At 39.8% G+C, this 16,292-nt stretch overlaps 1 protein-coding gene across 1 annotated transcript in view; it reads right to left on the reverse strand.

The window, feature by feature from the left end:
* Positions 1-829: 829 nt before the first annotated feature.
* Positions 830-16,292, reverse strand: part of LOC141994216 (E3 SUMO-protein ligase RanBP2-like) — a 66,437-nt gene continuing 50,974 nt past the window's right edge. Inside the window, exons 21-29 of the mRNA XM_074964418.1 lie at positions 15,963-16,127; positions 14,783-14,875; positions 10,081-10,283; positions 8,441-8,684; positions 7,460-7,555; positions 7,054-7,199; positions 4,648-4,921; positions 4,177-4,511; positions 830-2,412 (exon numbers count right to left, since the gene is read on the reverse strand). Of these exons, the coding sequence (XP_074820519.1) occupies positions 2,110-2,412; positions 4,177-4,511; positions 4,648-4,921; positions 7,054-7,199; positions 7,460-7,555; positions 8,441-8,684; positions 10,081-10,283; positions 14,783-14,875; positions 15,963-16,127 (1,859 nt within the window). The 3' untranslated portion in view covers positions 830-2,109. The remainder of the gene's footprint in view (positions 2,413-4,176; positions 4,512-4,647; positions 4,922-7,053; positions 7,200-7,459; positions 7,556-8,440; positions 8,685-10,080; positions 10,284-14,782; positions 14,876-15,962; positions 16,128-16,292) is intronic.

A 16,292-nucleotide genomic window follows, 5' to 3' on the forward strand; every position in this document is an offset into this window, starting at 1 on the left:
GGTTGGTTGAGGAAAATTGGCTAGGGCTGATAACCAAACGAGTTTTGTTGGTTGCAGGGTACTTGTAATACTTTTCTTGGTGTAAGCGTATGTCCAGTAGTTGAGAGTGGGCAGAGTTTGATCAAACTGGGGCACTGTGTTCCAACTGAGCAGCAGAGAAGGAGCCCTGAACAACGCCCTGTTTGCACACTGGCTCTCGATGTGGACCCTACCAGTTTGTTCAGAAGAGTGTTTCTGCTCTTTATCTTTTGAGCTACTTTAGTGAAATGGTATTTGTATGGTATTTCTAGATCAGTAGTTCTCAACCTTTATGGGCTCAGGACCCATTTGTAAATGTTTATGACCTCTCATGAACCAGTATAGTCTGGAGATACTGGGATAGTTTTTGTCAGGTCTGGCCTGGCACTCACCCCGCAGTGCCAGTTCCTGTGCTGTGGGGCTGGCTGGGCTTAGCTGTCAGCTCTGGGCATTGCAACCTCCCAGGTTCCAGCACTGCTCTAGTTTGGCCCCCCCGCAACTGGAACAAATTTGAGAGAATGAAGTTGTGACCTGGTTCATGGGGTTGCAGTGCCACTTGCACAAATTTGGCCTACACAGACTCCTGTCGTCATGATGGCTGGGCCAAACCTGAGTGGTTCTGGGATCCTGGACCAGGGAGGCAAGCCCAGTCAGCCCTATGGGACAGAAGCAACAGGAGCTGCCATGTGATCCTTTGAAAAATTCTGGCGACCCAATTTTCAGTCCCATTCCACATATTGAGAAACCCTGATCTAGGGTGACCCTTAGATATCCTGGCTTTGAATTGTGTGCCAATCACTGATCGTGGACAATGATATCTGCAGTGTTGTAATTATGCTGGTCCCAGGATATCAGAGAGAGAAGGTAGATGAGTTAATACCTTTTCTTAGACCAACTTCTGTTGGTGCGAGACAAGCTTTCAAGCTTGTCTCTCTCACCAACAGAAGTTGGTCCAGTGAAAGATTGCCTCTCTCACCTTACTGTTAAGCTTAAGTTGGATCTGAACATAATATTGCTATTTATAAGACATGCTTTAAATTCACAGAATTCTATTTAATATAGTGAAAAATCTTTTCCTTGGTATACATGTAGTTACTCAGTTCTGAGTTCTGAATTTAGCAGACATTTACCACAGCTGAAAAAACAGGATATCATAAAAAGCAACAAAAAACTTTAAATAGTATTTGGACCAAAAAGGTCACTCAGTAACATCAGATGCAAAAATACAGTATAGTTATTTTTCCTTTAAGATCCAGAGTTTTTACCAGTTTTTCCCCCACCCGATAAGCTTTACAAGTTCTTTATTTACTCAAATTGCCCTTACAAGTATTTTTGCAATCAGTCTCCCATATACAAAGCAGCGATACAAGCAGCTGGTCTCAAAGCATATTAATTTATACCACAGGAAGATCACAAGTTCTCAGTCAGATTTTGACAGGAACCTAAGATAATGTACAGGCAATAGTTCAGTAACTTCAGGGTACAGGTACCCAAATGCTGTTTCACAGACAAACCACCAGGTAGAAAACACACGTTTTCTTCAACTTAGGAAAGATAACTTCCGCCTAGAGAAACAGATGGTAACTTATATTTGAAGCTGAATGCTTTTAAGAAGGGTAAGGAGAATGAATTGCCACTCTGCTTTTTATTTTTCTGTGCATCAGTGGGAAGAAGAAGAAATAGTTCTCACATAGAACTACTTTAGTTTGGAAGCATGATGGCAAATTCTGCATTCAAAATCCTGATACATCAGAGTAGCAAATCAAAATAACTGAAAATAGATTATGCATGTAGTATTCCTTGTACAAACCAAAGTGAAGAAAAGAATTGCTTTAACAAGACTAGAATTTAATTTTAAATTTTTCACATTTAAAACAAATATCAGGATAACATATGCCAGTGTTTGAACTTTTATTTCACAACATGCAAAGTCAATTAACTCATTAAAAAAAGTACTCTTCTATAAGTTGTAATTTTACATTTATACATCAGAAATGTCAATATTAAAAAAGCTGAACATAATTAGTCTACAACAGCCCAACTTTGATTTATGCTGTTAGTGCACATATCTGTAGAATCACTACTTAGACATTATATTTGCCCACAGTCTGTGATAACAATTCTGTTCACCAACCCTTTGGGAGAAGCAAAAGATTCAATTTTTTTCACAACATCCATGCCATCCTTCACAAACCCAAATACCACATGTTTAAAGTCCAAGTGTTCTGCTTTTTTAAGTGTGATAAAAAACTGAGAATTATTGGTGTCCCGGCCACGATTTGCCATCGACAGTAATCCAGGACCAGTGTGTTTCACTTCAAAGTTCTCGTCTTCAAATGCATCTCCATAAATGGACCGTCCACCTGTTCCATCCTGCCTAGTGATATCTCCTCCCTGAAAATATTAATCATTTATAGAATTAACTCATTACTAGCCAACAAATATCTACCAAGTAGAAAACTTGCTTTATGTTTTCCTCTCAGAATAACTGAATTAGAAAAATATTAAGAGCTCAGATGTCTGGATATTGACAAAAGACGACAGAATGGTCTCTCATTTTTAGTTTTAGCCGTACATGTGATCATCATAACAAGCAAACAGAAAACTGATAATATTAAGCGCTCATGGCAAGGATAAAGATTTCATATGTGCTAATTTATGGCCTAACTGTGAAAGGTACAGAGTCCTCTACTTGGAGAATTACTGGTGTCCTTTTTGTTTTCTAGTTGAATCTACTCAAATTTGAGCTTTCGTGAGCTACAGCTCACTTCATCGGATGCATCCGATGAAGTGAGCTGTAGCTCACGAAAGCTTATGCTCAAATAAATTGGTTAGTCTCTAAGGTGCCACAAGTACTCCTTTTCTTTTTGCGAATACAGACTAACACGGATGTTACTCTGAAACCTGTCAAATTTGAGGTCACTGTACAAAATTGGGCAAGTAAGAAGTTCTTTGGGTTTGTCACAGGGACATATAGGAAAATTATCCCAATTAACTAGAGGTGTGAATTTGAAGTTAATTAACCCCATTAAATCCCTGTGTGGACATTGCTTTTGAAATTCAACAGGACTTAGTTTAGTTTAAAGACAAATTAAAGGCTACTTCAATTCTGAATGAGGGTGTTCACGCTAGGGTTTAATACGATTTAACTAATCCACTTCAAATTCACAACTTTAGTCAATTTGGATTAATTTTCCTGGATGTCTATGTAGACAAGCCCTCTATATGTTGGCCATGTGTTCTTAACAAGCAAAGACAAATGAAAATATTAAAATATTAATAGTCCACAGCTATACTAGGGACAGTGTGTGGGTATTAACAAGCAGACGGGTCATTACTAGCATTATGGAGCATACCAGTTGAGATCACCACATACACAGAAGTAAATTCAAAGTGAAACAAATTTAAATAAAAATCAGTGTAAAGAATGGAATTAACAAGTACACATTAAAGCCAAGTATATGGAGACTTTCAAGTACGCTTATTAAATTGGGAAATGGGAGTGCCATACTCCAATGCATTAGGATCGGATGACAACTTGAATTCTTTGACTATGAGGTGCATACAAAGGTAGCCTCTTTCCCCACCAGTTTAGGTTCTCCGTCTGAGAACTGAAATAGCTGTACTAATACCAACCACCACATGGGCTGGGCACCCATATAAAAAACAGTACTCATTAGTATACTGTCACTGTTTGCCAAAGATTGAGTCTGCAGAAGTTGGTGCATCTAGTCTGCACAGATGAGAAAAGTGTGCAAATCAGTCTGAGAAAAGTGAAATTATCCATGGCACGTGGCAACTGCCTTGATGCACCTGGCCTAGAGAATCTTTATTACTGGTGACACACTGAGTCAGAAAGAGCAGAGCCTGACTTTTAGATGCAGGTTATATTTGAAGACCTAGTATTTAGAAAAAAATTACTTGTAAATGAGCAAATCTGATATGGAAATCATTGAGCTACAGGAAGAGGAATACTACAACTTTTTAAAATAAAACCACTTTTCAGACAAGTAGTACACTCTTAAACTAGGGAGTAAAAGCCTGTCCACTGAATCAAAATCTTTGGTAAACTCCTCATTCCACATAACAAATGGTCTTAGCTCTAAGAAATGAAAATAGGTTTTATTCTAAGAAAAAAAATCTTCAACTTGCACTTACCTGACACACAAAGTCAGGAACTATTCTGTGAAATATAGAGTTCTTGAATCCAAATCCTCTTTCCCCTGTGCATAGGGCCCTGAAATTTTCAGCAGTTCGAGGAACAATATTTGAAAATAGTTCCATGGTTATGTGTCCTAAAGGTTCATCATCAGCAGAAACCTCAAAATACACTACAGGGTTGGTTTCCTTTGACAGTTCTGCTGCCAGGGATACATGTGCTCTCTGAAGTTCTGACAAACTTTGTTGGCATTCTTCAAATCTCCTCTTGAAGGAATCAGCCATTTCTTGGCTTTTAAATCGAACTGCAAGTTGTTCTACTTTTGCTTCGCCATCTGAAATTAAATTCCCAAACAGATTATCATAGCCTATTGAACATCAGTTACAGTTTTATTTGTCATATACATGAAGAAAAAAAGTTTAGGCGTTTTCAAGCAACATACACAAAACACTAGATCTTCTCAAACTCACCAGCATAATCTGTGGCAGTCCATACTAAAGCATTGTTTGATGTATTCAGGGGCTTTAAATTCATTGTTTTTGTGATTACATGATTTGCACACACTTTGAGAACTTGGTCCCTTCTCATTAAAATTCTGTAATATTTCTTCTGTGTATGGAATAGAATTTTTATCTCTCCAACTCCTCGCTCTTTCCACTGATTGACTTCTCTGTCCCATCGATAGAGTTTTGCCCTCTCTTTGAAGAGAATTTCTTCATCCTCTTCTCCAGATTTCACCTCCACCTAGAAAGCAGCAAAAACAGCATATTCATGCAGTTCCTAGACAGTCATGGTCACCAGGAATCTACTCATGCATCAGAGAATGGGTAATAGCTTTTTATTATCCTGATTTTACACCCTTCTCCCCCCTTTTAAAAACTTCCTCCAAAACATACTTTCTATTTGAAGTTCTGCATAGGCAGGTCTGTAGCCAGAAGAGATATATTCCTGACTTTGTGGTGAGATGAACAAGCTGTTTCAGATAGGGTGTTGAAAAGTTAGGTTTATTTCAGTTTAGAAAGTTGACTTTATAAAAAGTCATCTCTCAAATACTGCTTGGCCTAGAAAATTTAAATTTGCTCTAAGAGTCCTTGACATGTTCTGGGGCGTAGTTTCTGGCACAGAAGTTCTTTTCTACAGGTTTGTACACCTGAATCCTTTGGCAGAGGTCCCAGCCAGATGTATAAGCTTTGCTGGGATACAAGTGTGCTGGAGGAGTTTGCATTATTTTTTACATAGCATTACATAGCGCTGTGTGTTACTTTTAGTAGTGTGCTATATTCTCTGCAGACAAGGGAATGTTCTCAAAGAACTTGCTTTCTATAACTAGACCACATAAACAAGTAGAAGGTGCAGGATTAGATATGTGCATGAAGGATATGTATTTGCTTTGTTTGGCTGTGCATTTTTCCAGTTTTTGGTCTCTTTACAAATGTTAAAACAGTTGTTAGAGTTCTCTTTTGGAGCAAATGAAAGCTTGAGAAGATCAGGCATTACAAACAAGTGAGCCGGTGAATGGAGGAAAGGTTGTTTGTGGAAGGACATATTGAAAAAAAAAGGAAGGGGGAGTGGAAAGGGCAAGGGAGATTAAAAGGAGACAAGGGGAAAGATGAGTGAGCTGTGCAGGATTTTAGAGAAATGTTACCATTGACACTGTTACACCACATTTATAATTAAAGCAAAATCAAGTTTGTCTTTAGAAAAGATTTTAAATACAACCCAAAAAGACACCTCATTAACATTTCTAATATGGTTTAAACATCACCAGTTACCAGACTGCATTCACTGTACATTAAGAAATTGGTGCTAGGATAATCTGAATAACTGAGTTACATAAAGCTTCCTCCACTGTTCTACCCACCTTCCGCTGTAGGCCTACCACCTCCTACCAGCTCTTGAACATCTCTCTTTTGCCTACTTTGCTCTTTATCTTCAGATTAATTTAGCTCTGATTGTGCTATTAATTCCTTATCATAGAATATCAGGGTTGGAAGGGACCTCAGGAGGTATCTAGTCCAACCCCCTGCTCAAAGCAGGACCAATCCCCAATTTTTGCCCCAGATCCCTAAATGGCCCCCTCAAGGATTGAACTCATGACCCTAGGTTTAGCAGGTGAATGCTCAAACCACTGTGCTATCCCTCCCCACATTATTGCTCAGTGGTCCTGGCAAGTTTTCACCCAGGTTTGGAGGGGAGAGCCCAGAATATATGGTGTGGTATAACAGTTTTATTATTAGCAAGAGTTTGGGATGGCTGCATCACTAATAAGTAGTAAAGCCATAAGCAAGTTCTACAGATCAAAGCAGCGCTCTAACAAGTGTATTCCAATCATTTATTTTGAATACACCACATATTTCACAGAATAATCTTTAACCACCTGAGCTCTTAAAAGAGTTACTGGTAGTATTGTGCATTTTTGCACACAAAGTCAGGCTCCCTTGTATAAGTCAAGCTGTACAGGCTTCAAAGTAGTTAAAGTAATTTCAGAAGCTTTAAAAATATATGCCTAAGGTCGCTTTTCCATACAATGTTGCAATTTTAACAGGGTTATTAGAATCATGGTGTTCCATCCTATTGGAAACCAGGGAGACTCCCTAAAAATGTTTAGCCCTGATAGCATCTAATACCGCATAGCTTATTTTTAACTCTGGTGGAGAACTGATTTTTTGTCCATCCGGGGCCTCAGGAAAGCAAAAATTATTATTTTTTTTAGAAACAGCAGATTTTGGCATCCAAGTTGAATGAAATGCAAAGCCTGCTAAAGTGGGGATAATTTAGAGTTATAGAATACTTTCAGTTTTACTAATCCAATGTGTTAGTTTCATGGACATGCTTGTTTAACAGAGTCTCTAAACTATGACCAAAAACCATCTTACCTCTGGTAAGGACACTATAGGTTCGAAGTGGATATCATCACTATGTACAACTTCTTCATCGCTACCATCTTCATCTTCATCTCCTTTACTAGCTGGCTGTACTCCAAATACAGCTGCTCCTGTATTTTCCCATTTGAAGTTTTTATCTAGTTATGAAAAGAGTTTAAAGTTTCAGACATCTTTCCAGACGCTCCAATATACACACACTCGTGTATTATACACAAAGTTTCTTAATTTTCATAAACTATACCATTTCTAGAAAAAGACATTTAGTTTACATGTATTCTGTCACTTACAATTTAGTACCTCATGAACTAGTAGAGATTCAATGCACATAAAAACTTGGCATAAGGTTACATCAAAAGTAATTCCAACGTGAGTTTATCATCAGAAGTTTGTATCTGACCTTTAGAACCAAAAGCAAAATCCCCAGAATTTGAAGCCAGATCTGCAAATGACAAGCCGGAAGTAGTGTCAAATCCAAATGCGATTGTTCTGCTTCCTATCACAATGAGAGAGAAAGGTGTAAGAGAAAGGAGCATGGCAAGGATGACTTTCCCCACTGCATACTCATAACTTTATAACTGTACATAACACCAAGATCCAGAAAGTGGCTAATACAGCTATAAATCCAGGGATTACAACAAATTTATATCACCTCCTCTTTTTCACATGAATGCCAATGTATAGGGACACTCCAAAGTGATTAGTGGCTCCCTAAACATTTATCAATAAAAGAAAAATATATTGGTTCTTTTGGGCCCCCTATAGAACAATTTACTTGACAAATTACACCCTTTCTTTGCAAAACTGCAGAGCCTTTACTACTACTAACTTTGCCACACCCCCTAATTTGTACACAATGGACAATGAATCAATATTTAATAGCAGCATGCAGTAGTGTGGTCTCATAACAGTAGAATCATCTTTGATGCACATGTTCAATTTTCATTTATTCCAATGATTACAGGTGAGTTTGTCTGTGGGGGGGGGGCGGAGGGTGAGAAAACCTGGATTTGTGCTGGAAATGGCCCAACTTGATGATCACTTTAGATAAGCTATTACCAGCAGGAGAGTGGGGTGGGTGCTATTACCAGCAGGAGAGTGGGGTGGGAGGAGGTATTGTTTCATGGTGTCTGTGTATATAATGTCTTCTGCAATTTCCACAGTATGCATCCGATGAAGTGAGCTGTAGCTCACGAAAGCTCATGCTCAAATAAATTGGTTAGTCTCTAAGGTGCCACAAGTACTCCTTTTCTTTTTGCGAATACAGACTAACACAGCTGTTACTCTGAAACCTGTCAGCAGAATAGTACCACTCTAAATCAATCTTGGTTACACACACTTCTACAGAGGAATGTGACTTTAAGCCCCAAAAGTACATTACCTTGGTTTGTGGACTCTGTTAAATTTGGATCATTTTCTTTTTTAGTTGACAAATCAACAGGTTTGTCATCGGTTCCTGACAAAGTCTGTGATGTGAGGGGGGATTGCGTGGTTGAGTCTGGTTCTTCACATTTAGTAGTTGATGGAACAGATACTTCAGCCTCACTGGTTAATGGAACAGATACTTCAGCCTCACTGGTACAGACTAAATCAGTTGAACTGGTAACGTCGTTTCCCAGAAACTCCTAAGAAGAAAATATCTGTTTCCAATAAATGCTTTAAAAGAGCCAAGTACTCAGAACATTTAGAAAACACCTGCTTAAATTCTTTCGAAAGCTGCCAGAACAGCAGCATTAGATAATGGATTCTCCCCGCCCCCACCCCCAAACAGGAACACTGCAGAAAGGTGGGAGTATTGGAAAACTATATAAAAGCTAGCACACTGATTTTCAAAGCTAAAGAACCTTTAGCTCCTACTGACTTCAATGGGGTTTGTGGGTAATCAACATCTTTGGAAAAAAATAAGGCCATAAATGCTCATGGAATTAGAAGGAAGAGGGGCAAGGAACACAGATTGCAACCCAACATCTCTGTTGCTTACAAAATGTTTTTTTTTTTCCCCCTCAAGTGGAAAAGTTTTTGGGATCCAGGGCCCTTCCTTTGGCACTGTAACAAATATACCAAGTAACAATATTAATAAAAATTAACAGCCAAGGTGCTTGAACAAGCAGGCTAACAGATTACAGACTTCTAAAGATTTCAGAAGGAATTTTTTGTTAATGTAATGAACTTAACACTTAAATCATTTAAACACTACTGATTAACTTGGCAAAGTGTCCTTATGTTCACATTCTTCTTAAAAATAATACTGTTAGATCATTTACTTTTTCTGAATCTTTGAAATTAGTTCCTGCACACTCAAAAGGTATGAAGTGCTTAGGATTTGACCTTATTGGGGATGGAGAATGGGGAAAAAAAAAGAGTAGTCTGGACAGAAGACGGAACATAAGGCTAGGAGACACAAGGTCCAAGTTTTAGTTCTAGGTTTGCCAGAGACTTACTTCATAGCCAGGGACAAATCAAACAGTTCTTCCTGTGAAATCCTCAGTTCTATAAAATGTCAACCACACTAAGTTTACAGGGAGTTTGAGGATTAGTGATTTTAAAGGACTTTGAAAATATGAAGTGCTAGAGTGCTTAGAAATCCCAGATATATATTAAACACATCTCATTGTTCACAAATAAATATTTTTATTCTGCAATTTAAGCTTTTAAAAAATGGTCTCTACAAACAGCTTCAAACATTTTGTCTGAGATTAGATTTGCTATTTTCTTAAAAAAAATCTCAAGGGAAACTGGAGGATACTAACACACTGGGACTGAAATCAAAAGGAAATGTTTCATAAATGGTCAAGGTTTCAGATGGCTCTACGACAGATTCCATTGGCACCCTACTGATATTATTCCAATACATGGGAAACTATTTTGCTCTTACTTCTTGGCATACACCAGACATTTGATTTAAAAAAAGCTAAAATTACTTCAATAAATGTACAGGGTATTCATGATGCTATTTCAGTGTTAAGAGTTAGTGCCACCAAAATGAATTAGAAAAGTCATGCTTTGAGTTTTAGTTCCTACTTTGGCTTCTTGAACTTTTTTAAGTTCTGTCTGAAAGTCTTCCAGATTGTCATTGTCCTCATCAGTATCACTGCCAACACCACAGAAAAATGTAGAAGGAAGCTTTAGAGTCTCTGCTTTAGCCTTTTCTTCAGGAGTTGGTTTCTTTTCCCAAACAATAACACACTCTCTCTCATTCTCTGGTTCAATTTCTCCCATGATACCTAGAGAGACAGCACATCAGAAGTTACTGAAATGTAGCAAACAGAGCAGAGTTCTGAAGAAAAGTTTCTAGGACACAGAGTATGAGTAATCAGTCAATTCCTACTTTAAGTAACCCAAGAAGGAGGTTTGGATAAATAATTTAACTTCTATGCTAACTTTTACAAATTACACGTTAGATTTATTTTTATTTAACTTTATTTAACTCTAGTAACTTGATCCAATTGGAAATAATACTCCACTGATTTTAGAGCCCTCCATTGGTGGTAAAAGCTTTTCATTTAATTGGAAACTAAAAGGTGGTAAATTTGCAATTACTTTGCCAGCGGCCAATTTGAGTAGTTTGGCTCGGGAAGAACCTTCACAAAAAGGCTTTTCTGATATACCTTCTCTTCCTAATGCCCAAACCCCTTCCACCTCCTACCGCAAGAAAAACCCATATACCTAGATGTTATAATGGGTTTTAAAAACAAGTTTCCAATTATACTGCCAGAACCAAGTAACAGGCAGGGCAAAATAAATCCAAACAAGACGTGTGCCAATTGGATGCTAAAGTTTTCTAAAAAAATGACATTTCTTGCCCTTACTTTTGGTACCACTAACTTTTAGATCATTAATTTACACACTTATTTGTGCCTACAGATGAAGTCTATTCATGAAGTCTATTCATAACTTTGGAACCGAAGCTAATAACCTCAAGGCTATGATTTCTCTATTCTGACTGAATCCCTCAAAGTTCGGTTGTAAAAATTCAGTGGAGAGATGAAAACCTTGAGATGGGAAGGGACAGGGTACGTCCTATCAGCTTGTTTTGATGTAGCTGAGGTGGATGCTAGTGTGTGCCTCAGGTCCTTTGTAAGATCCATTAGTCCATTATTTAGTGCATGGGGGACCTGCAGGGTGTGGAAGGGTGTAAGATGTCCAGGAGTTTGTGGTGTGGTTTCTCCTTTTACTGCTTTATGTGGTATGTCCTGGATCATCTTTGCCATGGACCTAATGATATCTTAGAACACTTTGAAGTCATCTATCAAGACAGGCAAAGGGGATTCACTGCCTCATCAAGGGAGGATGAGATCATCACACCAGGGACCAGTTCTTCCGCAGGTAGCTGATACTCTCTCTCACTTTTCTCCTTTTGCCTCTCCTGTAACTGAGTCTGCACTAGCTGGCTTTGCTAAGATGCCCTACAGCAGTGGTTCTCAAACTTTTGTACTGGTGACCCCTTTCAAACAGCAAGCATTTTGAGTGCGACCCCTGCTTATAAATTAAAAACACTTTTTAATATATTTAACACCGTTATAAATGTTCGATGCAAAGCGGAGTTTGGGGTGGAGGCTGACAGCTCCTGACCTCCCAGGTAATAACCTCGTGACCCGCTGAGGGGTCCCGATCCCCAGTTTGAGAACCCCTGCCCTACAGTCTCTCTTTGGGTAAGGGGATTTAGCCCTGGAGACAGTAGAGGATGTAGGCCTTCTAAAGTATAGCTGCACAGCCCAGGGTGTCCAGTAGGGTCATGGTTGGAAGGAATATGAGTATTGAGATGGGGGACACATGGCGGTGAGAGGGAAAGTTCCAGGAGGGGTATTCCATATGAGTCCCAAGTACCTTCCTGTTACCTCTCATGGTGTTTTGTCTAGAATCCCTACCCAAGGAGAAGAAGGTGGAAGTGTGTGTGATGAGTTGCTGCTGTGTCTACATCACGACAAAAAGGAATACACTTCCTCTAATGGAGGGCTCATTCTATCCAGAGTGCCCTGCCTTTGAGGGGGGGCAAGAGGTGGGTACTGGGGATACTTCTTAATCTGATGTACAGGTAACTCTGGAGATGTGCTTGGATATCACCATCCTCAAGGAGAGGCAAATTGGTACCAGGCCCACAGATCAATCACTTGGTAGTACAGTGATTGCTTTGGGTATTAACTTAGCTGGTACTGAGGAAAATTGTTCTGAGGTGCCTATCAGAAGTGGTAGGAACAAGTCTTCAGGAACTGAGGCATTGGGTACTGAGATACCTGGTGCTGAGAGAAATGCAGTCCACAGACTTAGTGGATAAAAACGGCTCTCCTGGAAATTGTTATGGAGGCACCTGAAGAGGGCTTGTCAGGTTTTTGGCCTGTAGGAAGTTGAGGTCAAAAGTTTGGTGGCTCTTGTGTATTAGCTTACTAGGCATCAGAGAAGGTAACCTGTGCCTTGTTCCTCGCTGGAGCAGCACTCCTTTCTGCCCATCAGTGATGTCAATGCCGGAAGCCTCTTAGATGAGGCCAAAGAGCTAGGGGTGGAATCTTGGCTCACTGGAAATCGAGAGGGACAGACTAGATGGATAATTCTCAACCTTTTAGGGCTCAGGACCCATCTGTAAACCTTGGACTGTCAAGACCCACAGGGGTCAATCGGGGAGTGGAAGGACGTGCAGGATGCTTGGAGCTAAGATTCCAGATGCTCCAGCCAGATATGGACAGGTGGGGAATCCCTCCACACCAGCAGCTGGGGGAGGGGAAGTGAGCTGAGACATCCTCCAAAAATACACAGCTATGCCATGAGACAGAAAGTAAAGTTTGGAGGGGATTGTGGGCCTGGAGACGAGGTGGGGAGATTAGGGAACCAGGGGGTTTAGTGAGGAAGGAGATGGGGATTTAGGCGGGAGGCTGGGGGAGAGATAGCAAACCAATAGATCCCAAAATACTACAACCCTTTGGGGGCAGAGCGTAAATGGGATTTGGAATCCCGGGGGTAAAATGAGGAGTCTGGGGGACAGAATGGCCTAGAGGTACAGTGGGAAAACATCTGGGGACCAGGATGAATGGTATGATGGGGAGTAACTGGTTGTAGGATTGATGTCAGGGAGGGGGGGTACTTAGAGAACATGACACCAACCCACTACATCCTCCTGGCTCCTGTCCTGCAGGGGAGGCTGGGCTTGCCTCCCACTGAGGGCACAATACTTGGTGATGGTTGCAGCTCAGCAGACCAAATTTGTGAGGGTTGTTATTGCAACGTGATGCATGGGGTTACTGCATCACTCACTCAAATTTTGCCCAGCCGGCCCTCCATTGTCATGGTGGAAGGTGGCCGGGTCAAACTTGAGCAGCACTATGACTCAGTGCATTGTTGCAGCACCTAGAATGGGGAGCTGAGCCCAGCCAGCATCGTGGCCCTTTGATGTATTCTGGCAACCCAATTTTGGGTCATGACCCACAGGTTGAGAAACTCTGGACTAGATGATTGTGGGTCTAGTGCCCTCTGTTATATTGTCCTCTCTGTGTCCAAGAAAGCTTGCATTGAGTTCTCAAGATGGTCTTCTCTAGCTTTCTGAGTGCACCTGGAGAATGAGCGACCACTCAGGAATATGTCCTTCTCCTAGTCTGAGTAGACATCAGAAGTGGCCATCCTCAACAGGTGTCACACCTTCACATGAAGAATGGGTCTTGAATTTCAAATGTAGCTTCTGCCATGATGCTAGGCCCCTGTATAGGGGAGGAAGAGGTGTCTATTGTAACAAACTTAAGTGAAAATTATTTTGGGGGGCTTTTCTGCCAGTGGGCAGATACTAATGAACCCAAAACCAACTAATTAGGTAACACTAGCACAGCGTGCAGAAAAGGTTGCCACTGCAGGGGTTCCATCCCACTGCCACAGATGTTAAGGAACGGACAGTGAGTTGGGCCTGCTTCAACCTGTATGTCCTCAGGTGGAGCTGGGATAGGGAAAGAAGACACCTAGGGCACAGGTGCAGCCCAAATACACACTGCTGACCACACACACTAAGAATGGAATACATGTGGACAGTCACTGGAAGACTAGGGAGAATTTACTTAGCTCACCTTCCTTACTTTATAACCCTAAGGATGAAAATACTAGTGCTGAGATTGCAAAGTTTAAAATCTATTCAGAGAAGTTACTGAGATTTACAGGAAGAAACTTCTGCTGGTTTCTGATAGATAGTATGGTTAAGACAACCTGGAGGAAAGAATGCTCCACCTGCTTTATAGTGTGTAGTTCTAAAGCCTCTAGGGCTTCATGTTCATTTTTATTACATTCCAGAGAAATCATTATGGAATTTTGAGTATGTCAGCGTATTCCATCCTGCCATCAATTTAGTAAATACAATGTAGGTCCTGACAACGAGCTATTCCTGTGTACAAGTTTGCCTAAATATACATATACATATCAATTACATACCCTAATGTGCATAAAAAGTTCCATACCAGGATAATTAAAGAAACTGCTAGAACTTGTGCCCAATTTTAGGTTGCTCTCCTAGACTTGGTATCTTAAATTATTTTTGGATGTGAAGTGCATGTTGTATATATATCTATCTATCACCCTCCACAAAGGCGCAGCACTGATGGAATACAAGGTATGACAGATTTTAAGATTTGATTACTCTAAATATTTAGGCATGAAAAAGCAGCGTTAAGAGGTTAAGTTAAGCAGCAGTTTAGAGTTATACTTTCAAATCAGAGGGTGTAGCTGAAAATTCTGTTTTAAAGTTTTTATTTACCTTGCACAGGATCTTTTGATGTTTTATGCTCTTTGGGATCATCAGGATATAGCTTTCCATTAAGTTTCTTAACAGCCATTTCATAGTCTTCATCTTAAAGAAACAGAATTGAGAAGAGCCAGTGATTTCACAACACACCCCCTTTGGGAACCATCCATTCTAGTTACCCTATTCAGACTTGCAAGTCACTCAGGTTAGGGAATCATGAGCTGCGTATTCACATTAGCTTCTAATTTTTAAGAAAGGAACAGCCAAACAGGAAAAATTTAATCTAAATATTTCTTGTTGTGGTTGTGTATGTATTTGTTGATGTAGTTAAATGCTGAAACGCTCCTTCAATATAGACAGTTCTGATTTTGGGGCAAATTCAGTCTTCTGTTTCATGCTGCCCAAAATAATTTCATATTAAGTAGTTTCACAGCAGGATTAAGAGATAAACAAGGAAAAATTTACACATAAGCAGCAGTTAATTAGCAAAACTGGATAAGGAATCAGAAAGGAAAGGGATAGTTAAATGTGTTGATTTATAAATATGCTACGAAGTCTTTATGAAGTATTTATTTCTCAGGGCAAACTTTAGTTAAGTTAGACAATCACAGTCCTCAACAGCAACCAGATTCATAAATGAGTTGAAATATTTAGCATCTTAACATTAGGATTGTCAGAAAATTAGTTATTTTAAAAAAGTCATTTACTTTGAGAGGATGTTGTGGGACCCCTTCTGTTACTTTTCCATACCATTTTTAAAAGTTTTGGGATACAAAAGGTGTGTTCATAATTTCATGTTTTCCCAGAATTGCCTCCCAAATAGGGAGGTAAGAAAGAAGAGCAGAACACATTTCATTTGTGGTTCCATTAGTCTACCCAACCAATTGAGCTTCAACCAGATAGGGGCCATTCTTGGTGCTTCTGGAGTCAGACCCCTGAGGTCCTGAACATACTCCACTGAATCCCCTTTTATCGTTCCAAGAACTAGCTTAATTGTTATAAGCCATATATGGCTGAGTTGAGCTACGCTACAGTAATGTGAAGATCTCATTACACAATCTCTGGCCACAAGAGACTGGAACACTGTCTCTTCAGAATAGGGATAATACTTCCTCAGAGCACAAGAGACCCCCACCACACTACTGTTGCTCCAGTTAACCCAGAGTGGATGAACAAATTTCAAGCTCCTTACCATCATCCTCTTCACTTAAGTAGCCAGGCTTATTCTTGTAGCAGAAGAATGTTGAAGGTAGTTTAAGAGAGTCAGCAAGAGCTCTTTGTCCAGGGGTAGGTGTTAGTTCATAAACAATGAGTACATCAGAGGGAAGTTCTGCATCAGTTTCCTTTTTCCTCTCAACTGTTACAAAAACCAAAAAGATTAACAGGATCAAAATGAAGATGCTTGAGAACAAATCTGAAAATAACCTCTACAGCTAAAGTCATTCTGAAGACAAAATTAGACAAAACATGTAAGCTGCAAATATATATAGACACAAGAAACTAAGCATCAAAACTATGACAG

The sequence above is a fragment of the Natator depressus genome, chromosome 1 (genome assembly GCF_965152275.1).
Source record: "Natator depressus isolate rNatDep1 chromosome 1, rNatDep2.hap1, whole genome shotgun sequence".
NCBI lineage: Eukaryota > Metazoa > Chordata > Testudines > Cheloniidae > Natator > Natator depressus.